Source organism: Giraffa tippelskirchi, chromosome 10 (genome assembly GCF_054371585.1).
Source record: "Giraffa tippelskirchi isolate mGirTip1 chromosome 10, T2T-mGirTip1v1.2.pri, whole genome shotgun sequence".
Taxonomy (NCBI): domain Eukaryota; kingdom Metazoa; phylum Chordata; class Mammalia; order Artiodactyla; family Giraffidae; genus Giraffa; species Giraffa tippelskirchi.
Window position 1 is genome coordinate 129,571,993 of NC_137284.1, and position 26,573 is coordinate 129,598,565.

General features: G+C 37.0%; 1 protein-coding gene across 2 annotated transcripts; it reads left to right on the top strand.

Annotated features, from left to right (window-relative positions):
• The first annotated feature begins 556 nt into the window (after positions 1-556).
• Positions 557-26,369, top strand: ING3 (inhibitor of growth family member 3). Of its 2 annotated transcripts, XM_081535346.1 has the most exons (12): positions 557-702; positions 949-1,020; positions 3,703-3,803; positions 5,806-5,871; positions 14,310-14,406; positions 16,332-16,403; positions 17,189-17,308; positions 17,561-17,718; positions 18,310-18,503; positions 20,241-20,433; positions 21,445-21,483; positions 23,919-26,369. In XM_081535346.1, the coding sequence occupies exons 1-12, from the start codon at positions 675-677 to the stop codon at positions 24,033-24,035; spliced, it is 1,257 nt and encodes a 418-aa protein (XP_081391472.1). In that variant the 5' UTR covers positions 557-674; the 3' UTR covers positions 24,036-26,369. The 2 variants fall into 2 exon arrangements, with proteins under 2 accessions (XP_081391472.1, XP_081391473.1); XM_081535347.1 differs by lacking the exon at positions 949-1,020.
• The last annotated feature ends 204 nt before the right edge of the window (positions 26,370-26,573 follow it).

Here is a 26,573-nt window from a genome sequence, read left to right on the forward strand (position 1 = left end):
TAAGTGTAAACTATTTTAGTTATACGCTAGCCAACCAGACGTCCCATTTGTATCTTTAGGATTGTTTACTGAGGATACATTCCAGCAATGAGCTCTGTTTTAAACAATCCCAATTGCCCGAACTTTGCTGATTATTCTAGCGTTAGAACCTTCGCCGTCTACCTAGCACTACTTGAAATCCATGACTCACAAACGTTGGGGCATGGAATCACAGCAAGAACAGGTGAAAAGTTCTTCCCAGTTGTGTTCTGCAGCATACAACTCCCGTCATGCCCCGTGCAAAAATCAACAAATAAATAGCAGCACCGCATTTCAGATTCTGCTGCGCACGACTCGCACTGGCGCCTGGTTTTTGTAGTTTCCACAAGGAGAACTACCAGCAAGTCAGGCTTGTTGGGGAGAGACTAAAACTACACTTCCCACAAGGGCGCGGGGGCGGGGTCCAGTCGGCTTACGTCATTGATTCAGCCAGCCAATGACCGCCCCGGGCGGCGGTGAGGCAAGCGCCGTCAGGCGCCAAAGTGCTTTTTTTTTTTTCTTTTTTTTTTTTTCCGCCGGAGCCGAGCGGGTGCTGCTAGCGGAGGCGCCATATTGGAAGGGACAAAACTCCGGCGACAGCGAGTGACACAAATAAACCCCTGGACCCCCTCGCTCCCCCAGCTCTAAGGGCCGCGATGTTGTACCTAGAGGACTATCTGGAAAGTGAGTGGGCGGTGCTGGCTGGCCCGTCCGGGGTGCCTGCGGGCTGGTGAGGGCGGGAGTAAACCGGCTGGCGGGATGGCGGGAGGGAGGGGGAGGCGGGGGATGTTTCTTTCTCACGGTAACTGGCAGCCTCGTTGTGGGCTGCGGGCTTTCTCGACCCCCCCTCGACGCACGCACGCACGCAGTGACGTAAGCGCGTACTTTCGCCTTTGGCCCCGCCCCTCTGACGGACTCTCCCTTTGACAGTGATTGAGCAGCTTCCAATGGACCTGAGGGACCGCTTCACTGAGATGCGCGAGATGGACCTGCAGGTGCAGAGTAAGTCGGCGCGTTTGCCCTTGTTCGCTGCGCGCGTTCAGTGACAGACTTACGTGCCATCGACGTCAGCGGCTCTGCTGTTTGGCTCTCCGCCGGCTCATTCGCTAGTACAGAAGGAGTTGTCAAAAAGAACTGGCATTGCCAAATCTTACCTCTTCTGTCTACCACACTACTTTTCTCCTGACTTTTACAAGAGGAGGTGGCATTAGAGCATGTATGCTCCTTCCTCGAATTTGGGACTGTGCAATAAAAGTTTCTGTACTTTCTCTGAGAATGTAGATACGATTTAGTGCACATCGGCATAAATGTTGCGAAGATTTTGACTTGAGACTTTATGTGTAGGACATAGATTTCAGCATTTATATTTTTGTTAAAGTTCATGCTAGGCAAAATTCAAGAGCGGACAACACATAGAAGCACAGGTTATATGTAGTTCTTTAGAGACCGTGGTGAACTTGGAATGTCCCATTTGAAAAGATACACGATAAAGGATGCATTCTCACCCGTCAAACAGTATGATAGTTTGTCAGTCAAAATGGGAAAGGAAATAAAAGTTTACAGTAAAGCTTCTTGTCTGCTGTAGCAAAATTTTTTATTTTTCTTTTGGTTATAGCTTGGTAGTCTGGATACTTTTTCCCGAAAATAAACTTGCTGTTTCACAGAGCAGTACTTAGTTTATATGATCATGTTTTTGATTTAGAGAGGGTAGAGGATAAATAACTTTAGAGGTAACATGGTAAATACAAGACAAAATTTTGAAACACGGAAACAGTGCTCAGTGCCCTTGTAGTCCATCATGCTCTGAAAGAACCTCACACACCTTCCCCCTTTGTGAAATGAGTATAATATAGCTGATCCAGCTGTCTTGTAGAGATACTATATTAAAAATTAAGAATGTGAAATGAATTATGTGATACATAATTAAAATGTATAATCCAGTGTACTTTGTTGGCTGTGTGTCACTCCTTTGGTATGGAGAAGTGTAAGTACTCCTTAACTGTTTAAGGGCTATTCCTGCAGAAGACATTTCTTGATCCCATGTGTTCTGTCTGTATTTAGACTATACATAGAATTAGGATTGAAGTAAATTTCTTGTGGAAATTTACTAAAGTATGGATAGGGGAAGATCTGGATTTTGGGGTGCAATAGGGAGGAAAGGAGTATCGGAGTATCACAGAAAGCAATCAGAGAACAGAACGTTTTAGAGTGTGGGAATCTTGAGGTAGCTAAGAACCTGTCCCCCCACTTCTCTACCACCACGGCACACACTTCCATGCCCATTGATCATGACTGTTCTTTTCTCAGCTTCCTGTTGGTTTTATGTGGTACATAATACCAGATGATACAACATGGAAGTCACCTTCTGTTCACATTATAGTGTAGAAGTCTGAATTCTATATTTCTTCACCTTGCTCACAAAATTCATTTTAACTTTAATGTAATTGAAATGCTAAATATTTGCTAAAGTAGTGTTTTCTACAGGATGGAGCATAGTCATCAGATCTGAGTTCATTTTAGGGCTTTACTAACTTAATTCATTGGCCTTGACCACATTACCACTTCTGAGGGATTTTTATTGTCTTGAGGATTAAAAGAAATACACATAAATTAGAATGTTTAGTACCTGATACAAAGTGGGCATTCAATAAAGGGTCATTGTTATTTTGTACTTTATATCACAAATGTTAAGTTCTCTTACAATTTTGACTTGATTATATAAATCAGAGGGTTTGTTTAAACTTGAATTTTTTACCATAATTAGAATTGTCTAAATAGATATTATGAATTAACAAAAGATACCTCTTGTAAGTTAAGAGATGCACTTTTATGCACTGCAGATCTCCCAAACAATATGTAAAAAGTTTTGCTCAGTTTACACAGCAACAAAATCCCTTTTATTTTTCCTCTTTTAGCATAGAAATGACTGTTCTTAGCACACATTTCAGAAAAAACTTAACCTCAGATAAATAATATTGTATATGTGGTGCTTAATGGTATATACCAAAAGGTTAAAACCTTTTTATCACATTTTCTTATTGAAAGAAAAATGAGGATTATCTAGTAGTGCTTTCAATAAGAAATTGTGTTTGGGCACATCTGCCTGACTTAATACCATTAGTTTTCGACCCCAAGCCTGTACTAGTCAACAACTATGGGATGGAATCTTATCTACATTTGCTGAGTACTTTGACTATCAGAAACAGTTTTGAAGTAACAAAAATAAATTTTCATTAGGGGAAAATTATAACTAAGGTAATCAGTAAATTATATATATATATTACATTTATAAATATATAAAGTATACTTATATTATTAGAGCATATATTTATAGTATGTTTATATTAGAGTATATATATATTTATTATTACATAAAGTATATTTATATTATTACAACATGACATATTTAAATTACAGACCAAGTCAAAGAATGTATGTGATCAGATATTTTACAAAATAAATTGCAAAAACAAATTGTCAGTAGGGAAAGTTATAATTTCTCTTTACTAAGATAATTAAGATTTATTTATTTATTTATTTTATTATAACATTACATATTTAAGTTACAGACCAAGTAAAAGAGTGTATGTAGTCAGATATTGTCACACCACATCTTTCTTCACATCAAAGCATGTATTTTCAGTATATTTCATCTAAATATGAAATGTTTTTATTATGTCCTAGATGCAATGGATCAGCTAGAACAAAGAGTCAGTGAATTCTTCATGAATGCAAAGAAAAATAAGCCAGAATGGCGAGAAGAACAAATGGCATCCATCAAAAAGGTGTGTTCAACATGCTGGATGATTTATCTGTAAATACTGAAACTGTCCGAGGAAAATAAGGGATTCCCAGGAGGCGCAATGGTAAAGAATCCACCTGCCAGTGCAGGAGACCTAAGAAAGTCGGATTTCATCCCTGGGTCAGGAAGCTCCCCTGCAGTAGGAAATGGTAACCTGCTCCAGTATTCTAGCCTGAAAAATTTCATGGACAAAGGAGCCTGACAGGCTACAGTCCTTGGGGTCACAAAAGACTGAACATGACTTTCAGCAGTTGAAAATTGGACATGACTGAGCAACTGAGCACAGCACAGCTGAGGAAGATATTGTAATATTAAATAGTTTGGGGGATATCAAAATGAGGGAAAGTTATCAATAGCTCTTTAGAATTTTAACATGACTTACAAAATTAAAAATGATTCATTACATTTTAGAGCTTCAGGTGTAGGAACTTGTAAACATTGAAGCATTTTGGTAATTTAGAAAAGTATTTCAATAATTAGTGACTAATTAGAGAGTTACAAAACCATTTAAAAAGTACATTTTTTCTTTTAATTTATTTTGTTCTAGTTATGGGTAATTAAAGTTCCCTTGTCTTAAGATCTGTTGGGTCAGCCAAAAAGCTCATTCAGTTTTCCATAAAATGTTACGGAAAAACTCAAATGACCTTTTTGACCAACTGAATATAGTGTCTTCCAATTTGGGCAACAGACTGGGATGAAAATTAGCAACCTTGAAGCATATTTCATATATTGCTAAGTAACTAGGTTGGTGGAATCGTAGGAGAACAGAATCCTGACAAGTTTTGTAGTACTTAGAGCTCCCTTCCAGATTAGAACGGGTAGCAGCTCTCCCCTCAAGGTTTGCTTTAAAGATATGATCTAGTTAATTTGGGGACATATTGGAAGAACAATTCACAAGCCCTGGGTTTGGTCATGACTCTGCAGTTTGACTTTGTGACGTGGGACGTGTCCTTTAATATCTCTGAGTAATAATGGCTCCCTTACCCCTAACCTTCATAGAATTGTTCAAGAATCAACTGAGAAAGAAATTTGGAAACTACTTGTGTTATTTATTTTACCACGTGGAGGGAATATTATTTCTGTTAGGAACAAAACCTTGAGAATCGTTTATAGAATTAACCCTGACTTGGAGGATACCTGGAGGCCCAAATGTGTGTGAGGATAGACATCACACATATATATCCTAAAGTCATTCATCATCCCTTTATCCTACTAGGTTTTTGGTGTAGCACAGCTTGGATATATCCTAAAAACTCTTGACACTTCATGGAAATTCATAGAATATAAGAAAAAATAGTTTGCTTTATACTGGGAAGAATTGATACCTAGCTTAAAATGAGGGTTATAGAACAACTGGAAACAATGGATTTGCAGGTCAGAAGCCTTTCAGTAGTTGCTTATAAGAAGTTTTAAAAATGGAGAGCGTAAATACTCTACAAATTAGGTGAATCCTAGATAACATTTATTTTTAAAGAAGAATTACTCATTGGCTCACATAATTTTTACTCATATAGCTAGACTTGGATGGTGTTTGTTATCTCTTTTCTAGGAATTTTGAACCTCTTCCTTTAATCCTTGGTTGCTGTCTAAAATTTCTAATCCTATCCCATCCCCACCCTATCCCTAACTGGATTTTTATGGCTCATGTATAATGTGTGTTCCTGAGTATTCAGTTGCTCGGTCATGTCCAATTCTTTGCAATCCCATGGGCTGTAGTCCACCAGGTTCCTCTGTCCATGGGATTCTCCAGGCAAGAATACTAGAGTAGGTAACCATTCTCTTTTCCAGGGGATCGTTCCAACACAAGGATTGAACCCGGGTCTCCCTCACTGCAGGTTGATTCTTTACCATCTGAGCCACCAGGGAAGCCCTGTAATGACTGACAGTGATAACAGGCCATGATAATGAAAATGCAATTATAGGTCCTGGATACACAGATTTTTAAATTATTAATTTGTTCCTGAAACATGTATGTTTTTATTCAGGATTACTATAAAGCTTTGGAAGATGCAGACGAGAAGGTTCAGTTGGCAAACCAGATATATGACTTGGTAAGTAAAAATTAATAGCCATAAGTATTTGAATTATGGGTTATGTTTTAAATGGTGTTGACTTAAATGTAATAGGAAGGACAGACTAAACTGAATTATTGCTCTTTTGATCCCATTTAAGTTCAGAGTTCACTGTCCACTTTTTGGTTTCTTTGTGGAAGAGAGAGAGGCCACAGTCAGTAAGTTAAGAACCCTTACATTTAACCATATCTACGTCACTGTAAGATTGTAGCTGATGTTAGGCTTTTTTTTGTATTAAAATAGGTGTTTAACTTTATTTGACTAATTTTTATCTTCTTAAGGTAGTGTGTTTACTTGCCTGATAAATCATCTTGAGATTGTTTCTGTGGCAGAATATACCTAAGGGGATTGTGTTGACAGTTCTTGGTAGTCTGATTAAAATGAAGAAGGGACTTATTTGAATCTGTTAATAGATAGTAAGTACTCAGCTGTCTATTAAGGGATATTCAGTAGATAGTACTCAACAACTGGCACAGGTGGCAAAACTGGGAAATACAAGATTAAATAAAACTTTAAAAAATTTTTTTCTTTTTTTAATGGTAGCAGCAGCACTTCTTAATGATTGAAATCACTAAGAAGATAGATATATGCAATATTTCTCAGGTTGTTATAATTATTATAGTCTTTTTTTTTTTTAACTTATAGCGTCTCCCGAAGTTTATGTTTTAGGAAATGCTCTTTTTTCGTTCTGCCTCAAAGCAAGTTAAAGCTGGAGACAAATGCTCCCTTTTGATTTGCTTTAGCATATTGGTTCATATCTTATTTTTGTAGTCTTGTCTAGGTACAGTTTTTTTATTGAATGGGTACATGTTAATATAGGTGTCATTGGTGAGCAAGACACAGATAAAAGGTACATACCCCATATGCTATGCATTGTGAGTGCTATACTAAACTAGAAAACGTATGTTGTGTAAAACCACAGAAAATGGTTAATTGCTTTTATATAGGGAAAATATTTTAATGGCTATAAAGACCTAGGCTCTTTTGTTCGTACAGTTACTCTAAAAACAGTTTCATAAAAGATGCTGCCTAAAGACAGGTAGAGTGGGCTGGTGGCTTGATTTATGGTAGAATGAAACCCAAATAAAGTTCTTAATTGTTTTGGTCTTGAATTAATACAAGGCTAATTTGTTTAGTATCATTCTTCCTCACATGTAGTGAATAGTTGTTAATCTTTATTTAGAAACTACCTGCTTTTTTAAATCATATAGCTCTTTGGTTCTAATCTTTCGTTTCTATTTTATTTTACTACTTTTACACCTTTATTAAAAGTATTTCATGCATTTAGAAACAGTGTATATAACAAACATATGCTTTTTGAATGTGTGTGTGTATCCATCTCTTGTTGACAAGCTGCACTGTTGATCGACTGTACTTGGTGTAATGGAGTTTTATGTAGGTTCAGTGGAGGAATGAAGAGTAAGTGTTGTAAAGGCTCCTGTCCTCAAGGTGCCTGTTACCTGGTTGGGAAGACATGCCCACAGTAAAACAGAGAGCCTGTTACAGAAACATGTTAACAGATAAAGATGAATACATTTGGATATTAAGGGGATCTGGTGAAGATTGAACTAAATCAAGCAGAGTTACTGTTGGTTTCTTTGAGGGTATGAGATGAGTTTTGAACAGAATTTATTCAGAGCCTAAGGCGCCTAGATTCAGCATAGTGTTGAGGGGAAAGCATTTCACGCAGAGGTCATGGAAAAAACAGAATGAAAATAAAAATTAGGAGTCCTATGAGGGAGATGGATTATTTAGGCTAGAGATTGAAGTAATAAACAGTGATGTAACAAAGTGAATGCAATGTAATAAATGTATTAAAAACCAAGGACCCGTAATGGACTCATGCAGATGTGAATTCAGCTACTTCACTGACAGCAGGACTTTGGAAAAGTGATATAATCCTGGAACCTCAGTTTCCTTATCTGTAAAATCACAGTATTGATTTGTGCCTTCCAGGAAGATTGGATCAATCACTCTCTGGCTCTCTTTCTCTGTTTTAACAGAAAGAGAGAGAAATACAGAGACAAATATTGACACATCTGTTTACATATATTCATATATCTACATCTGTCTCTGTATCTCTTACCTATATCTATCTACGCACACACACAGATACATCTGTCTCTGTGTATTTCTTACCTATATCTATCTACACACACACACACACACACACATACATCTGTCTCTGTGTATTTCTTACCTATATCTATCTACACACACACACCCACCCACACTCACCCACCTCATAGCTTGGCAGATAGTAGACCCTCACTCTTTAATAAACTCACTTCATCTCATTTCTCTAACAAGTTTTCTACTTTCCTGAAGCCACCACATCCCTTTCAGCTTTGCCAAGTTAAACCTGTTTCCCCCCCATTCCCTCATGATTTATTTCTAAGACAGCCTTTTGTCTTTTCTCTACTCTTTCCTGTCTCTGTCCCTTCCTTTCCCTACCCTTTCCTTTACTCGCCACCCCCCCCCTTCTCCTTGCCTCTCTTATTAAATACTCGATTGCTATTCCAGGTGACCATGATAATCCTTATTATATAATCCATCCTTCTTGAGATTTTGTGTTAATTTATCATCCTCCCACCTTCGTGGCCTTTCTCAGTCTCCTTGGGTATCGCTTGGAGTGGTTGGTGTTCCAAAGGGTTCTGTCCTTGACCTTTATTGCTTGTTACTCTGTTCTCTTGATTCTCTTGTAGAGGTAATTTCCTCTCATCTTCATCCACAGCTCCAGAGGCTGATGAGACCAAACGCTACATGGTAAAGCATTGTTCTGTGAAATGCCAGTTTTCCTCTCCTCCCCACCCCCCACTCACCACCCAAGCTGAGAAACATTTTTCCATTACTCTTCCACGTGAACACTTAGTTTTAGCAATTATACCATAATTATTCTTCAAGTTCAGACTTCTCCTCTGAGTCTATTCATCTTATCTGAGAATTGCTAGGCCCTAGAAGTCATTGTATTAAGAGTTAACTCTTAGCTTCTTGTTTTACTTCTCTCACTAGCATCTTTCTCATGAATAAATAATTGTTAAAATGTTAAAAATCAATTATGTACCCTCATTAAATTCCTATCGCATTTAACATATGGAAAGTTAGAGTGCTCTGTGCTGTAGAGGTGAAGTGGACAGGATATAGTGTAAGTGTCAAAATACAATAATTTTTATTTATAGATCCTTTACCAAATAAACAGTGGTACTTCTGTCTGTACAGTTCTACATAGTGGGAGAGTATAACTTTCACTCATTTAACAAATATTCATAGATCTCCAGATATGAGTGGTCACTGGTGCAGAATGGGCAGGAATGATATAGTTGGGCAGTGAATAGGGCAAAATATTAAATAAAGATTATTGGAGACTTTGCTAAGTGCTATGAAGGAAATAAATACTGTGGAAAGAGGGGGGAAAGAGTGAATAACTGGGGGAGTCTATGAAGAGTCTGCTCATCAGGATAAGCATAGTCTTAGGGAGGTGACCTCTGAGGTGGTACTTGGAAGATGAGAAAGAGCCAGCTATGTGACAAGCTTAAGGAAGAACGTTTCAAGCAGATGATGCACCAAGTGCAGTGTCTTAGGTGGAAAAGGGTCTGACAGGTTAAACCAGGAAAGAGGCCAGTGTGGTTGGTGTGTCATGAAAAAGGAGCAGAGTGGTATGAGAGGGACACGCAGACCCAACACCTGCAGGGCTTAAAAGCCAGTGGGGCACTGTTCTTAGTTTCAGAGCAGCAGGAGGCCAGTGAAGGGTTTTAAACAGAGGTGTGGAATACACTTCAGAGAAGATGGTATGTATGGCTTTGCCTAAAAGTAAGCAGGTATTATTTTTACAGATTTTAAGATACAGCATTTGGGTATAATTAATTTTGTTTGATTTTGCTTCTCAGTGTTTTCTATAGCACAGTATTATATTCTTTTTCATTAAAATAGTTTATTTACTTTTAAAACCGGTAGTAAATTTTTTTTATTTCTGTGACCAGCACCGTACTACCTCGTTTATTAAGGAAAAACAAGAGACCACATAAATATCCACAAATGAAGAAATTTTGAAATTAGACGTTTATTGAAACAAACGAAGACTTTAAGTAGACTTAGTGAAATATGACTAACAGACCAAAAAAAAAAAAAAGCCCGTCTTATTAAAATAATTTCCTTCTAGAATCCTGATACTTATAGTCATTAAACACTTTTTTGTGTTCCTCAGCCAGATGTCACTGTCATAAGGCCGTATTAGATTACAATACCTAATAAAGGTGATTTATATATACTCTGATAAAGCTTGAGCTTTTAGTGAATGCCTGAATGGTTTTAGCAGCCTCTTACATTGCTGAATACCCTTGAACTTGCTCCTTTTTTATATCCTGGTTTATTCCTCAGATGATTATATTTCAGGCCCACATTTTACCTATAAATTTGAGAATTCCTCATCTGTTACTCTAATTAAGGAAATATATTATGTGAGCTTGACCTTTTGATTTGTCTCCTATCCTTATTGTCTTTTAGGAGAATGATTTGATGTAGTTTATGTGCTAAGGCCTTAAGTATTTGATTCACCCTAAAGATGGATCAAATTTTCATCCAGTTTAAATATAATTCAGAATGTGAAGAATCATTTTCATGATTGATCATCAGAGAGATGATTTGCCATCATTTCCTTTCTTCCGCAGTTTACCCTCCTTATTCCCTATTACTCGATCTCTTCATGAATAGAAATTTATCTCTTATTGCCATGGTTTTCAACTTAGAACATTGTAGACCAAGTGCTCATTGGGAAAGGGCAACTCAACATCTAACTTCCAGAATTTGTTAGTGTTGGAAGCCATAAAATCATGGGAAAACTTTTAAAAAGCTATATTTAGTTCAGTTTGAGTCCATCAGGTGACACATTTTGAAATTTGAATATTGGAAATCTGGGCGAGACAAGAGAGAAGGGCTAAAGGCTTACAGCTCTATGCAAAAATAATTAAAGGCTGAGGATTTGTTTGTTTCATGCAGAGGCCAAGTGTGACTTAAATGTTTTTGTGATCTTAAATATGTTGAAAAATAATATTGACAGAATTTCCTTTGTCTCTGTAAAGGTCAGAAGGATAGTACATTTAAAGAGGTTATGATTTGGGGTTGTAAGATATGCTTTAGGGTTGTAGAATAAGGAAACGTTTGTGGCTAGCATTTATTGACATTAACTGGGGAATGAATCAATAATTAGACTTTGTGGTCAGCCTTGTGTTAGAAACCTATGGTTAATGGAAAGTTTCGCAATTGGCTCAGTGCCCTGTTTACTACTGTAAATCAATCTTAGCCATCTTATAGGGTCAGGTGGAGCAAGGGAATAACTTAGATTCTTGATTCGCCTTATACCTGTGGGGCTATTATGGTGATCAGCTAGGATTGGTGCTTTACCTGTTCAGAGTCATGTGTGGGCTTGGCCACAATGTTTGTTCAGGTTTTTCCAAATGGTGATACAGGAAAACCTGAAAGGAACTTTTTGACCAACCCAATAGGTAGTAATAGCTTTCAGTCACGTTCAGTTCAGCTCTTGCTATGACTGTTTAACACTGTTTTAAGTATTCTGGTGCTTTATAGCTAAAGTTAAGTCTTGTGATCTGCTTCCTTTCCAGCTTCAAATTAGATTTAGTACAGCAATGGTGAATCGGATAAAAAGAATTCTCTTCGTCTGATAATTGCTTATAATAGTAATCAGTTCATAATCTTTTTTAATCTACTATTAGTTAGGAATGATTGGACGCTATCTTACAAAACTCCCCGGTGTATCTTATAAAACCACGGTGTGGTTGAGGCTTTTCTGTTTTTGTTTATGTTAATTATGAATTTGGTTTTTTAGTTATTAATTCTTTGGGTCCCATTGCTTTTTCTGAGCTATATAATATTGGGAATTCCATCATTATTTCCATATTTTCAGGTATAATAAACCTTATTAGTACTGTCTTCAGTATAATTAAGTGACTTTTAAATGCAGAGATGGAATGGGTTAGGGAGGTATGTGTCCTTTCTTCATTTCACCCCAACCCCACCCTCCCAACTGAGATTCTAACACTTGTCTTCTGTACACCTATGCAGGCCTCATCTCTCTATACTGTCTACACCGGTGACAAAAATGCTTTTTGTCTTTCCGTCTCTATACATTCTTTAGTTCTTTAATTATTACTCCTTCCTTCCGTCTATTTGAAGACAGTCCATTCTTCACTAACTTATTCATAGCTCCTTTATGCTTACAAGATCCTAATATTATGTTTTTTCTTTATGTGCGACTTCTGACCCTTTGTTTTCTTTTTGTTACATTTAGGAGACTTTATTTATTTACTTATACCATTATGTTAAAAATCTTATATAAATCTTGATTTGCCAGTTAAGTGTTAATTTCTGTGAAGGCAGGGATCTCTCATTCTTCAGGTATTGTCCATTTACCCAATGCCATGCCAATGCCATAGGAACTCAATATTTATTAGTAATATAGTTGCCGGTAAGAAAGGTGGTGGAGTATTTTCATTGCGTTAAGTAGACTTGGAATTTAAGCATGAGTATTTTTTCTGATTTCCCTTGAGATTTAATTTTGACAGTGTAAGAGATATTCTTGAATAAGAGATCTGTGTTCACACTTTATTACTGAAAGGGCGGTTGCATTAAAGGATGCTCAGATACCTGCAGGTTCTTTGAATAGGGGCATGTGTCTACAATATATGACCCTATAGGAGTTTAAATATTATAATTATACCTTCTACCAAGCTCTGAAAAGTAACATGTATGTAAAGATGGAAGGAAAATTGGGCTTTGAATTATTGAAAAGTCACAAACCAGCATCCCGATGATTGCTGTTAATATAGAAAATATAAATAATAAGACAATATTCTAATGTTTTTTCAACTTGAATTATATTACTTTCAGTTAAGAAATTGGCTCCTGCATGTGGAAATTCAGAAGGCAATATTAGGTATAAACAGTGAAGCACAATTTATTACAAACAGATCAGAGTTAAGTCTTGTTTCTGTAATGCATTAGCTATTGAATTTGCAGGTGTTGCTTAACCTTTCTGAGCCTTAGTTTCTTCACTTATGAAATGGAGACAGTACTAGCCTATCTCAAAAGATTCGACCAAGGACTAGAAAATGGAGAAGGCAATGGCATCCCACTCCAGTACTCTTGCCTGGAAACTCCCATGGACGGAGGAGCCTGGTAGGCTGTAGTCCATGGGGTCGCGAAGAGTCGGACACGACTGAGCAACTTCACTTTCACTTTTCCCTTTCCTGCATTGGAGAAGGAAATGGCAACCCACTCCAGTGTTCTTGCCTGGAGAATCCCAGGGACGGGGGAGCCTGGTGGGCTGCCGTCTATGGGGTCGCACAGAGTCGGGCACGACTGAAGCGACTTAGCAGCAGCAGCAGCAGAAAACATAGTCCTTTTAATGCACCAAACACATTTCCTGGCATCTAACACCCACAGATTGTCTTTTGGTACTCTTCTTCCCTACCCCCTCACTTAGATACACATTATTTCATTGAAAGTCTTACTTAATTTTTTTGCCCTCTCATGTATTGGAGACATTTTGATATTTTTAAGAAAGTTACTCTTATAGTTATGACAGTGATTAAGAGGGACATTAGAGTTTGAAAAAAGGTATTGCTAATAATATGACATGAATATTTTTCAAGACTTTTTTTTTTTTTTGGTTTGACTTCAAAGTAGTAAATTTGAAAAAGTATCAAGATAGTTAATATTAAGCTTAAAAAAATACATGAAGACTTGTTGCTAGTTTGAGGTATCATAAAATTTTCTGAAGTTAGTCCAAAGATCTCTAGGTGAATGAGAATATACAATTTTGCCACCTTAACCAAGTGTGACAGTATTTCAATAAAACCATTTTGACCAAGTTTTTTGTGGAATGGAGCTTTCTGGCTAAAAACCCCTTTGGGTTCAACTCTTTACATAAATGTTTACAAGTATAATGGTCTGCTTTTCTGCCTTAGAGAAATGTATGTGTAAAGTATAGGAGGCTCTTTGTTTGTAGACTGAGGATCTTTCATTCCTTACTGTAAGTAACAGTTACTATGTTCTGGCAGTGTGGATGGTCTTGTTATAAGCAGGAGGAGATTAGGCTGAAAGTAATCCCAGGGCATGTATGAAAAGTTTCCTGTGCCACCCACCTCATCTTTGCTTCCTCCAAACATTTTCTGACAAATTGCAATTCTGGTTTCTTAAAATTTATTCAAGGAGACTTGGGAGGTATTTAGCCTAGCAACCTCATTTTATAGGATAAAAACCTGTAGTGTTAGGTTAATTGACTTGCTTCAGGATCCAAAGCAGATACACTAAAAGAAGTAAAGATTTAGGCTTCCTCATTAAACTGACACTTTAATAGTGTCCCAAATTGTGGTGGTTATCTTTGATCTTCTTTGAAACAGGTAGATCGACACTTGAGAAAGCTGGATCAGGAACTGGCTAAATTTAAAATGGAGCTGGAAGCTGATAATGCCGGGATTACAGAGATATTAGAGAGGCGTAAGTAAAATTTGCAATTTTCCGTCACTGTTGGACAATACATGTGCACATCTCTGAGGAGACACTGGTTCCCCAGAGGCTTCTCAGATCCTGCTTCTTGGTGGATGGTGGCACATGGGTGGGATCACTTGGTCCCCAGCAGTTGGACTGTTTGGGTTGTGGATACTTGGAGAAATGATATATCATCCACTCACTCTGTATGACAGTAACATATTAAGTCATTTTCTTTTTTTAGTAATGCACATATGCCACTAAGATGAATGATAGGAACAAAGATTTAAAGAAATGCAACCATCTTAGGAACAAGTCAATCATCTGGCATTACATGGTTAGACTTTGCCCTGCCTGTTTAGGCCCTTAAGTGTTGAGGAAAGTGGTCATTTTTTGTTCTTAAGAACTGCCTTAAAGCTTTCCCTGAATTGTGTTACTAAGCAAGATTTTAATGAGTTCTTCAGCAGCTTCTCTTTTTCTCGAGGAAGGCTTTCCTAAACTTCTCTTCTCAGTAAGAAGCCGTTTTCGTGTTTCTCTGCAGTGCATGTGCACATCGCCGAGGAGACCCTGGTCCCGCAGACACTTCTCAGATCCTGCTCCTTGGTGGACAGAGGCACCTGGGTGGGACCACTTGGTCCCCAGCAGTTGGACTCTTTGGACTTGATCTCCTGCTATAATTTACTCTTATCATTCCTAGGGTTTAATTCAGGAGATTTCCCCAAAATGGAAACATGAGCTCTGTTTCTTGAATGAATTTAGCTCTTCCAACCTAAATAGATGGCGTCCATAAAAGCAGATGGTGCCATGCTAAGCCCCGAGTAGGCACTCACTAAATGTTAGTTGAATCAAGTCAGTATTATCGCCGATTTCTAATATAATCTAACTAAAGGTTTAGTCATCTCTTTTCTTGGTGCATTTCAGTAGCAAGAACATATACCTGTTTCTACACATGGATGAAAGGTTTCTTTAGAGGGTTAGGTTACATATATCTCTGTTCATATACTCTATAGGTCAGCTAGGGCAGCAACCACACATGAATCCATCTTGGTACAATAGTTGCATTTTTGTATTCAAAAATAGGTCCATCGCCTTAGATGATTATCTTATTTATGTGTGACACTTTCATTCCAGGGGAATCCTATCTGAGGATGATAAGTATCTTGAGACAAAATAAAATATTTTATTTTCTTGAAATGCTGATAATAGCTGTGGGTAGCAGTAAATCCATGCCTATTCAGTACCTCAGGGAGGTTAATGAAGCATCATCTGTAAGGATACAAACATGAAAGTCAGTCAGATCAAGTTATGAAAACTGCTCCACCCTGTGCCCTGCCATAATTTCATCTCAAGGGACCAAGATAAACTAAGGACATTTCTTTAAAAGTATTTTAAAGCTTGGAGGTAGAGATTCTATGCATCACTTTTCACAAGCAAAATCCCTAACTTCTTTTAGAAGTCTTTACTCTCATATGTCTTTTTAACGATCAAAGAATTTTCTTTCATATAGTAATGTCCCATCGCCTGATACTTTAAGATCTCCCATTAAAAGGTCTTCAACTCAGTAACGCTAGGTTGAGTTTTTCAGTTCTCATCAGTAATGAAATTATAATATCCATTCATCCACTTATATGGTACCAAATGTGGTAAGTTCCCTAACCAGACATTAGTGTGCCTTGACCCATTTTGTATTTAAGGTGAATGTTAAAAAATGGATTACTTACTGTTTAGAAAGAGGATGAGGTTGGCGCAGGGTGAAATCGGCAGTGATGACCCTTTAATGTGTTTGACTCAAATGGTACAGGCATAGACATCAGAGCTTGCTGGTCCTCTGCTGGTTAAGGGTCCACAGTCCTGTAGTTGATTGATGTGTAAAGTTCTGTGGTGACATCTCATGGCAATGAATCTGTGCTTCTCTCTCTGCCTTTTTTTTTTAGGATCTCTGGAATTAGACACTCCTTCTCAGCCAGTGAACAATCACCACGCTCACTCACATACTCCAGTGGAAAGTAAGTTTGATTTAGGAGAGCTAAAATCTTAAAAACAATTAAAAATTCATTGTATCATCTATATATTCTCTTTCATTAGCTCTGCACAACCGATTGAGAAACAGGTATCCTCCCCTTTCTTTTATCTTGTGAGACAGTTTTTCATTGCAACTACTGGCAGATTTATCTTCTTCATTTGGGAGGAGCATATTTGGTTTGGGAACAGGTAGTCTATTTTCCCTGGCATTCTCAAAGGAAGAATGTGTGGTACTAACAGCAGTGTGTACTCTCTAGATACAAATAACCTGATTCTCTCTAGGGAGTGTTCTTTTTCATCCTTTCTCAAGTGCTTAGCCTACTGTTGGCATATAATAAAGTCTCAAATGGTTGAGTTAGTAAGTAAATGAGTGGTTTAGTCAGATGCTAGCTGGCTAGATTGACTGTATTGATGCCTTTTTTTGACAAATCAATTTGATATGAAAGGAAGGTTGATTGAAAAAATATTTGAAATTGTAGGTAATGTTTTGAAAAAAAATTCTCTCATGTTATGTATGAAACCACTATGCATCATGGCTTACTTCACTGCTCTGCTACTGAAGTTTTTTAAATGTCTGAGGAGTCGGCTGTTAGTAAGACATGTGGCACAAAGAGTTCTGTTTCTCTTGTCTTCTTTGAAAATGTAATGTTCCGTATTCCACGAGGAACCCAGATCATAACTGTTTTGGTTTATAATCAGATGAATGTATTATGCCTTGCCCATAGTTCTCTAAAATTTAAAAACAGATGAATTCTTTATTTATGTTCAGAAAGGAAATATAACCCAACCTCTCACCATACGACAACAGATCATTTACCTGAAAAGAAGTTTAAATCTGAAGCTCTTTTATCTACCCTAACATCAGATGCCTCTAAGGAAAATACGCTAGGTAAGTTTATTATCTTAAATGTGACTGTTTTCTTTTTTGGTTTTTATTAAAATAAAGGGAAATGACAGCATGTAAGATTAATTATACAGATTCTTTACCTGGTTAGAGTCTACCATAAGAAGAAAGAAGAAAAAGATGTGACATAAAATTTTAAATTTAATGATTTTATCTGTGCTGAGAAATAATATACTTTAAGCTCACTAACATTTTGTTCTGTCTAACCATTTTCATTCCTTCTTTAATTCTACACAGGTTGTCGAAATAATAATTCCACGGCCGCTTCCAACAATGCTTACAATGTGAATTCCTCCCAACCTCTGGCATCCTATAATATTGGCTCCTTATCTTCAGGAACTGGGGCAGGGGCAATTACCATGGCAGCAGCTCAAGCAGTTCAAGCTACAGCTCAGGTAAAAAAGAAAAGGTTTGGAAACAGAATGTTAAGTTTTGTCTGAATTCTTGGTAGACTAGTAAAAATAACTTGATGTGAACAAAAAGAGCTTTCTTGCATTGTATCGTTTCGTTTCTAATCCTAGTTTTATGATAGCTGACGTTTAAAGAAATAAATATGCAGAAATTTGATAGTGAAAAGTAAAAAATAGATTCATACAATCTTGTGCAGATCGCTTCTCACAGTAATTGCTCAGGACACTCATTTTCCTGACTGTAAACCACAGCTCCTGTTGGGACAATACTTTATTCGAATTTCTTCCAGTTCCAGGGCTTTCTCTGTAGCCTCGGAACTTAGGTTGCCTTGAGTTTGTTCACTTCTGTGCTGGCTATCTATATTCCAAATTAAGTTACCCATCCTGTAGTTACCTCATAACTGGGTAAAAACTGATCCTAAATCTTTATGTAAAATAACTTAAATTACAATAATGAACATATTGGTTTAAGACAAAATAATATTAGGTAAGCCAAAATAATGCTGTAAATAGTAAGACAAAAGAAAATATGCATATTTATATGTATTAATAATATCAATGACTGCCTTTTTTAAGATGAAAGAGGGACGAAGGACATCAAGTTTAAAGGCCAGTTATGAAGCATTTAAGAATAATGACTTTCAGCTGGGAAAAGAGTTTTCCATGCCCCGGGAAGCAGCTGGCTATTCATCATCGTCAGCGCTCATGACTACATTAACACAGAACGCCAGCTCATCAACAGCCGACTCAAGGAGTGGGAGAAAGAGCAAGTAAGTTTTATTGTTATAGTAGCTCATACCTTTACTGAGCGTGCAGACTACGTAGCATCCAGCTGGGCTTCCATGTAGTAAACAGAGGCGGCTTCCCAAGTGGCTCAGTGGTAAAGAATCCACCTGCCAAACAGGAGACCCAGGTTCAATCCCTGGGTCAGGAGGAAGATCCCCTAGAGTCATAAATAGCAACCCACTCTGGTATTCTTGCCTGGGAAATCCCATGGACAGAGGAGCCTGGCAGACTATAGCCCATGGGGTCACAAAGAGTCAGGCATGACTCAGCACACACACACACACATGCATATATAAATAATGGGTTAGGATGAACTCTGGGGAGGTGAGAAGACATGACATTTCCTTCACTCTGATTTACTTAAGTGAAAGAGGTAAAGTCCTTAAAAAGTTCTAAGAAACCTTAATTTTTCTAAAGTCTTAAATTGGGGTTATTAGTAGATGACCTCTCATTACTTTCTTTTGTTCCTTAAGATAAACCATTTAATGAAAACTTTTCTAGCTTATAACCCCTTATTCTGTCATGTGTTTCCTGGTCTTCATTTTAATTAAGAGCAACTTGTCTTAGTGCTTGGTATTATGTCTCCTAAATTGAAATTATCCCTAGATTTTGTAGATACGATTCTTAGGATGATTGTGTGAACTTATACATGTGAAAGGGGCTTCACAGGTGGCACTAGTGGTAGAGAACCTGCCTGCCAGTGCAAGAGACATAAGAGATGCGGGTTCAATCCCTGGTTCCAGAAGATCCCCTGGAGGAGGTCATGGCAATTCACTCAGGTATTCTTGCCTGGAGAATCCCATGGACAGAGAAGCCTGGAGGGCTACAGTCCATGGGGTCATAAAGAATCAGACACTACTGAAGCGACTTAGCACACATATGAGAACTTAATAGCATTTGGCACCATCTTTCCAAAGTACCTGCATGTGTTAGGTGTTCATACGTAATGAAAGTTCAATTGCTAGGCCAAAAGAATTATATCATAATTGTATCAATTTATTTTTAAATATATTTTCTGTCAGTAAATGTATTTTCTGTGTTCCTGTGCTTCCTGTGGATGAATCTCTTAAAAGAATGATCAATGTAGAATTACCACAAAAGTGCTAAATATCTTAAAAATTCATTTAGTGACCCAAATTGATTATAACTGCTGATGATAAAGTTTCATATTTTTAAAACTTACTAGCATACGTATAATGGTAAATTTCTTGTGAATTTTAACACGCTCTGCTTCATGTTCTACACAGGTGAGTATTCCCATGTCAGTTGATGGTTATCATTTTCATCAAATGCTTATGTGTGTTTGTATTTTTGACTCTGATCAAGAGTATTCAGTTTGCTTAAAAATACAAAGAATGTCTGTATGGAAGCCATAACTAATACTAATTCTTAAAAATATTGCCTACTCTTTAAATCAGTGGTAAGAAGTAACAAATTAAAAGTTTATTCTACAAACTTTGAAATATTTTAAAAGAATTTCCTTTGAATATCTTTGTTTTCCGGAAAACAAAATCAGAAACAAAAATCAGCTATTATGAAAAATGTTGTTCTTTTTGCTCTAAACAGTTGTGCTTTTAAATCCATTTATCAGATGGCTTGAGGGTTAAAGAGTATTTTGTATATTTACTGTTATTTCATTCATTTCATGCCATTAATTAGAAGTTATTCTAAATTGAGTTCTTCTGGATGCTGAGCAAATAAAACTAATACTGCTTTTTCAGAAACAACAACAAGTCTTCAAGCCAACAGTCATCATCTTCTTCCACCTCTTCTTCCTTATCATCATGTTCTTCATCATCAACTGTTGTACAGGAAATTTCCCAACAAACAACAGTAGTACCAGAATCTGATTCCAACAGTCAGGTTGATTGGACTTATGACCCAAATGAACCACGATACTGCATTTGTAATCAGGTAAAAGTCTGACATGTCTATAAAAGCATAATCTGAATAAAATAGGAAAAGAGCTGTTTCATTTTTTAGTGTTCTTTTTACTCCAGTAAAATACCTTTGGTTTTTTATTATATCCTTCTGCTTCTGATAAAAGACAAGCTCATGATGACTGCAAAACCGTCCCAAGAAGACCATTGTAAACTGTCTTCTGGGATGCTTGGTGGAAATGATGAATGAGATTTCTATGAATACCACATCACACTCTCTCTGATCCATTTTGTGCTCTTCGGAGTGCTAAGATTTTCTGTCAGAGTATAGAACCACTTAATATATTGCACAGTGGAATTCTTTTCCTCTGCATATCTAGAAATAGATAAATACCAAAAAAGGAAAGCCAGGGACGTCCTTACATCTTTAATTACAGGTAGGTTGTTCTACTTTGTGAGAAAATAAATAAGGCTGAATATTAAACAAAATTTTTAAAATACATTTACCTCCTATGTGAGAGACCCATCTTACTTCTTGTCCTTGTGAGTTGGTATCCACATACTCTCCAGCTAGTGATGAACAGCAAAAGGAAAAACGAGAAATGACATGTAATAAACAGATAATTTAGAAGTTTCAATAAAATGGACTATTGACTGCACAAATACATATGACCTAACATGACCCAAGAAAAAGTAAAAAAAAAACAACAAACTTTATGTAGATAACCAAGAAAGAAACTTAAAATCTTTATTAAAGGAACCACTCAAAAAATTGACTCCTTTGTCAAGGCAGTTTATAGAACAAGTTTTTATAGACTTTCAAAGAGCATGTAATTTCTGTGTTATCCTGCTGTATACCCCTGCCCCCAAAAATCTTTCAGAAAAAAACCCGATAAACTGTATAAAGCTACATGCCCTGTTTCTTAATGCAGTCGTATATTCTGTGTATTTCCCTCTATTTTCTTTTCAGTATCATAAACAATTATTTGAATTTAGGTGCTTGTTATATAGTCATAATAAAAATATTTAATTTTCTTTTAACTAGGTATCCTATGGAGAGATGGTGGGCTGTGATAACCAAGATGTAAGTATTAAATTTTTCTACTTAGGAATGAAAAAACAGGTCTCACATTATTATTACTGGAATGTATATTTTTTTGTTTAATGTGTCTCTCAGTCTAAGGAAACAGGTTTGCAGTTATGTTAATTATATTAAGGCTGGAATATTCCTCCCCCAAATAAGATAATGTCCCTTAATGTGTTCCCTATTTTAACTTTTTTAAAGCTAATTTTATGGTTTTATGTGCAGATTACATTCCTCAAAAGGCATCACATTGTATGAAAATTAGAAACACCCTTTTCCCCTTTTGCCAAAGAATTCTGTTTGCTAGGATTCGGTTCTCTTATCACAATGAAGAATTGGAACTTTAGAGATACTTTCTTTCAGGAAAAATGATGCAAAGGTGAGGGCTCTGATGTGGGTTATTGTCCTCCCATTAGTGTGTATTTCCTGCTGTGCTTTGCAGGTGTCAGCCAATAAGAGCCATTTCTGATATTACAAAATAACATTTGATAGAAAAGAATTCCTATTTATTTTCCTTGAAGCTTATTTTGGGTTAGAGATATGTTTTTCTTGAATGCCGAGAATATTTTTGTCTAGTAATTTCCACTCCCTTCTTACTGTCACACTGCTCAGCTCCCTTTTGTCCGTCTTTTCCTCCAGCGAAGTGACAGAAGCCTGAATTCTAAAGAAGGGCTAATCAGTAATGTCAGGATCCTAAGGTTGATAATAACAGTTTAAAATTTTTAAAACAATTTGAAGATTGATCACGGTTGACACACAAAGGCGTGTACTTCCCTGACCTGCCAGGCTCCCCGTAACATGGTTCACACAGAAAAAGCTCTCCTTCCACCTCCCCCTCTGGACCCACTTGTGGGCTGTTCATGATGACTGCAAAACCGTCCCACGAAGACCACTGTAAACTGTCCTCTGGGACGCTTGGTGGAAATGATGAATGAGATTTCCATGAATACCACATCACACTCTCTCTGATCCCTCTCATTTTGTGCTCTTCGGAGTGCTAAGATTTTCTGTCAAAGTGTAGAACCACTTAATATATTGCACAGTGGAATTCTTTTCCTCTGCATATCTAGAAATAGATAAATGCCAAAAAAGGAAAGCCAGGGAAAGTCTTACATCTTTAATTACAAGTAGGTTGTTCTACTTTCAGTTCAGTTCAGTCGCTCAGTCATGTCCAACTCTTTGAGACCCCATGAACCGCAGCACACCAGGCCTCCCTGTTCATCACCAACTCCTGGAGTCCACCCAAACCCATGTGCATTGAGTCAGTGACGCCATCCAACCATCTCATCCTCTGTTGTCCCCTTCTCCTGCTGCCTTCAATCTTTCCCAGCATCAGGGTCTTTTCCAATGAGTCAACTCTTCTCATGAGATGGCCAAATTATTGGAGTTTCAGCTTCAGCATCAGTCCTTCCAATGAACACCCAGGACTGATCTCCTTTAGGATGGACTGGTTGGATCTCCTTGCAGTCCAAGGGACTGTCAAGAGTCTTCTCCAACACCACAGTTCAAAAGCATCAATTCTTTGGTGCTCAGCTTTCTTCACAGTCCAACTCTCACATCCATACATTACCACTGGAAAAACCATAGCCTTGACTAGACAGACCTTTGTTGTCAAAGTAATGTCTCTGCTTTTCAATATGCTGTCTAGGTTGGTCATAACTTTCCTTCCAAAGAGTAAGCGTCTTAATTTCATGGCTGCAATCACCATCTGCAGTGATTTTGGAGCCCCAAAAAATAAAGTCAGCCACTGTTTCCACTGTTTCCCCATCTGTTTGCCATGAAGTGATGGGACCAGATGCCATGATCTTAGTTTTCTGAACGTTGAGCTTTAAGCCAACTTTTTCACTCTCCTCTTTCACTTTCATCAAGAGGCTCTTTAGTTCTTCTTCACTTTCTGCCATAAGGGTGGTGTCATCTGCATATCTGAGGTTATTGATATTTCTCCCGGCAATCTTGATTCCAGCTTGTGCTTCCTCCAGCCCAGCGTTTCTCATGATGTACTCTGCATGTAAGTTAAATAAGCAGGGTGACAATATACAGCCTTGACGTACTCCTTTTCCTATAGGCTGAATATTAAACAAAATCTTTAAAATACATTTACCTGCTATGTGAGAGACCCATCTTACTTCTTGTGCTTGTGATTTGGTATCCACATACTCTCCAGCTTAACAAAAATTAATGATTTGTGTTCATTAATTTAAGATTATGGGAGTAGATTACACGAAGCTCAGAGTTAACAAAGATGCATAACTTTTTGTGTCTCCATTTCTTCATGTCTGAACCCTACCAGTTGGACTAAATGATCTATAAAACCATCTCCTACATGTCTAAGTTCTGTTTCCATCAATCTAATTATGAATATTTAATCTGCTGGGCACGTTTTAACATACTTCCTAATCTTTTACTAAAAACTACTTGGCGTTTTTGCATTCTAGTGCCCCATAGAATGGTTCCATTATGGATGTGTTGGATTGACAGAAGCCCCCAAAGGAAAATGGTACTGTCCACAGTGCACCGCTGCCATGAAGAGGAGAGGCAGTCGGCACAAATAAGGGAGGCCGTTTTGTTCGTGGAAGAAAAAAACTTCAACATTTTATATAGGACTTTAAAAAAAGAAGAAGCAGTGCATTTCCAGGCAACCACTTAAAGGATTTACATAGACAATCCTATAAGATCTTGAACTTAAATTTTATGGGTTGTATTTTAATAATGTAAGTAAATTATTTATGCACTCCTGGTGTGCTCCAAATATTATTCCAGTTAGCCTTGGATTATTTCAGTGGCCAACGTATGCAGACATTTGTACTCCTCAACCATTTTCTCCAAGTAATGGGCATTCTATAATTTAGACTTCAAAGAATTCCAACGATGAAGATTTTAAGAAAAGTATTTTATATTCAACAGGTATGTTCTGCTGCATGTACTGTACTCCAGAGCTGTTATGTAACACTGTATATAAATGGTTGCAAAAAAAAAAAGTGCTTCTAAAAAGATAATGGTTTTTTAAATGCCTTTATAATAAGCTTTGTTTCTTTGTGAAACTAAATTCAGCGGGCTGAAGGAAATGGTTCATGTGATAAAGTGGGCTGATGTCCTCTAGAGTACCTGGGTACATAAACAGAAACTCCTGTAGGTGAAAACGAATCTGGGCCATTAGTCTTTATATGTTTCTGCATCCAGACACAGTGCAGTTCATGAGGGTGGGGGTGGGAGGGGCTGAGGGGGAAGGGTGTTAAAGTGATAACATTTTTATACCAAATGTGTTTATTTTTTTGTGCAAGTAATCCTTAAAATTGGAATTGTATTAGGTGTTAAAATAAAGTTTTTAAAAAATTACTTGTATTTATACTTTACACACTTAATAATGAAAATTTCTTAATTCCAACTAACTTCCAATTTTCATAATCTCAAAAGGACAGAGGCCCAGGACACAGAATGCTGCGTAATCTGTTGTGTCTTTAATAATGCTTGGAATTTGTGATACAAAAATAAGGGAAAGACATTTTTATGTAAATTTGAAATGCAAATATATTTTTCTAGAACATCTCCCTGGCTTTTCCTTCAGTCTAAGGGACATGAAAGAAGTCTAATTACAGCAGACTAAATGAAATGATTATAGTTGTTTTGACTTGAGGTACTGTGGCCAAACTGAAGTAGAGAGACCGCTTGGATTGGAGCTTAAAATTCAGTTCTCTTTTTGCTTTTACCACATGTTGGTATGCCAGTTAATTCACTTCTTTAATCACTCTGGCCCTTCTTAAACCAGGGTGATGCCGGCTTCAGGATGTCTGTAAGCAATCCTAAAGTTTTATTCTATAGGTGCTATTTAAACTAGAAATTTTGCATAGTGGAAGTTTTATTTAAGGTATAATATTGAGTCTGGTCGGTAGAAAAATCCTTAAAACTTTAGAAATACTTATTATGTCATATTTCTTTTATATTGAAATGTACTGGGCCCATCAGATTTCTGTTTTAATCAAAACCACTTATGAGCCTCTTAGAACTTATATAGAAAACTGTAAAATCTATGCAATGCTACCCAAAAGGGTATGGATTAGATAGGGGATTTTCAAGGTCTCTTCCAGCTTCGAGATTCCACAGTTCTGAGCTGCTGCAGTCTGTTTTTATAACTGGACAGCCCATAAAACTAAGTTAGGTTCATTTGTGGGTACTCATGATTTCATGATACTCAGTATTTTCATGGAGATTTTATAAACCCTAAAGAAATAATATATAATGTAGTATTCAGTTAGCTTATTAGCATGTTGCCTGGGGATGCTCAGTGGTATTGTTTAATCTTATACATAATGACTTTTCTAAACTCATCATTTTATAGGAATTGGTTCAAGGAAAAAGCCTTATGTACAGCCTTATTTTAAGAGAAAGTTCTTGTCAGACAGGAACATCCCTGTTTCCAGCTGCTATAGCTAGTCCCTTTCAGTGTGTGAATTCCACTACTTAACCAAATCACTCAGAAAAACATTTTGACAAATTTTAAGCTCAAACGTTGAATATTTTGAAGCGTGTATAAAGAAGTAAACCAAAATTTTGTGCAATTATTTAGTAATGGGTGGAACCTGTTAATATCTGAAATCTATATAATGGGCCAAACATGGAACTACCTCATCGAAAAAGAAAATGTGGCCAACTATTAATAATTCTTTGTGACATTTACATCAAGGGGTATATGAGCATTTTTGGTATTATACACATTCAAAATCTTTGTTGTACAAAACTCGTGTAACAGTTGGTGGCATAAGAAAAATCCGAATGTGGATTCACAGTTTATAGGTGGTGAAAATTGAGGCCTTACTGCTGTGGAGTGTATATTAAAATGTTCATGGTGACACATTTGAAGCAATAAATGGCTTAATGAAATGCCTAAATGAAGCTGAGTGTTTGATAAACGTACAGTCATTCTTTTTTAGGGCAGTTCATTTTTTTTATTCTTTTATCCTTCAAAGCAAATTCCACATATTTTAGATTTTTAACCATCTTTGTTTTGTACAATGTTAGTGCCCTTTGTCCTTAGACCTCAGCAATAGTCTTTTTGACGTAATGAATTATTTTAGACTTAGAAAAACAAATGT

What these genes read in the sequence shown, in the direction of transcription:
- ING3 (XM_081535346.1), top strand. Translation starts at nt 675, where the DNA reads ATGTTGTACCTAGAGGACTATCTGGAAA. An exon ending in GATGGACCTGCAGGTGCAGA is followed by an intron (nt 1,021 to 3,702) that starts GTAAGTCGGCGC and finishes ATTATGTCCTAG; the next exon opens with ATGCAATGGATCAGCTAGAA. An exon ending in CTCACATACTCCAGTGGAAA is followed by an intron (nt 16,404 to 17,188) that starts GTAAGTTTGATT and finishes ATTTATGTTCAG; the next exon opens with AAAGGAAATATAACCCAACC.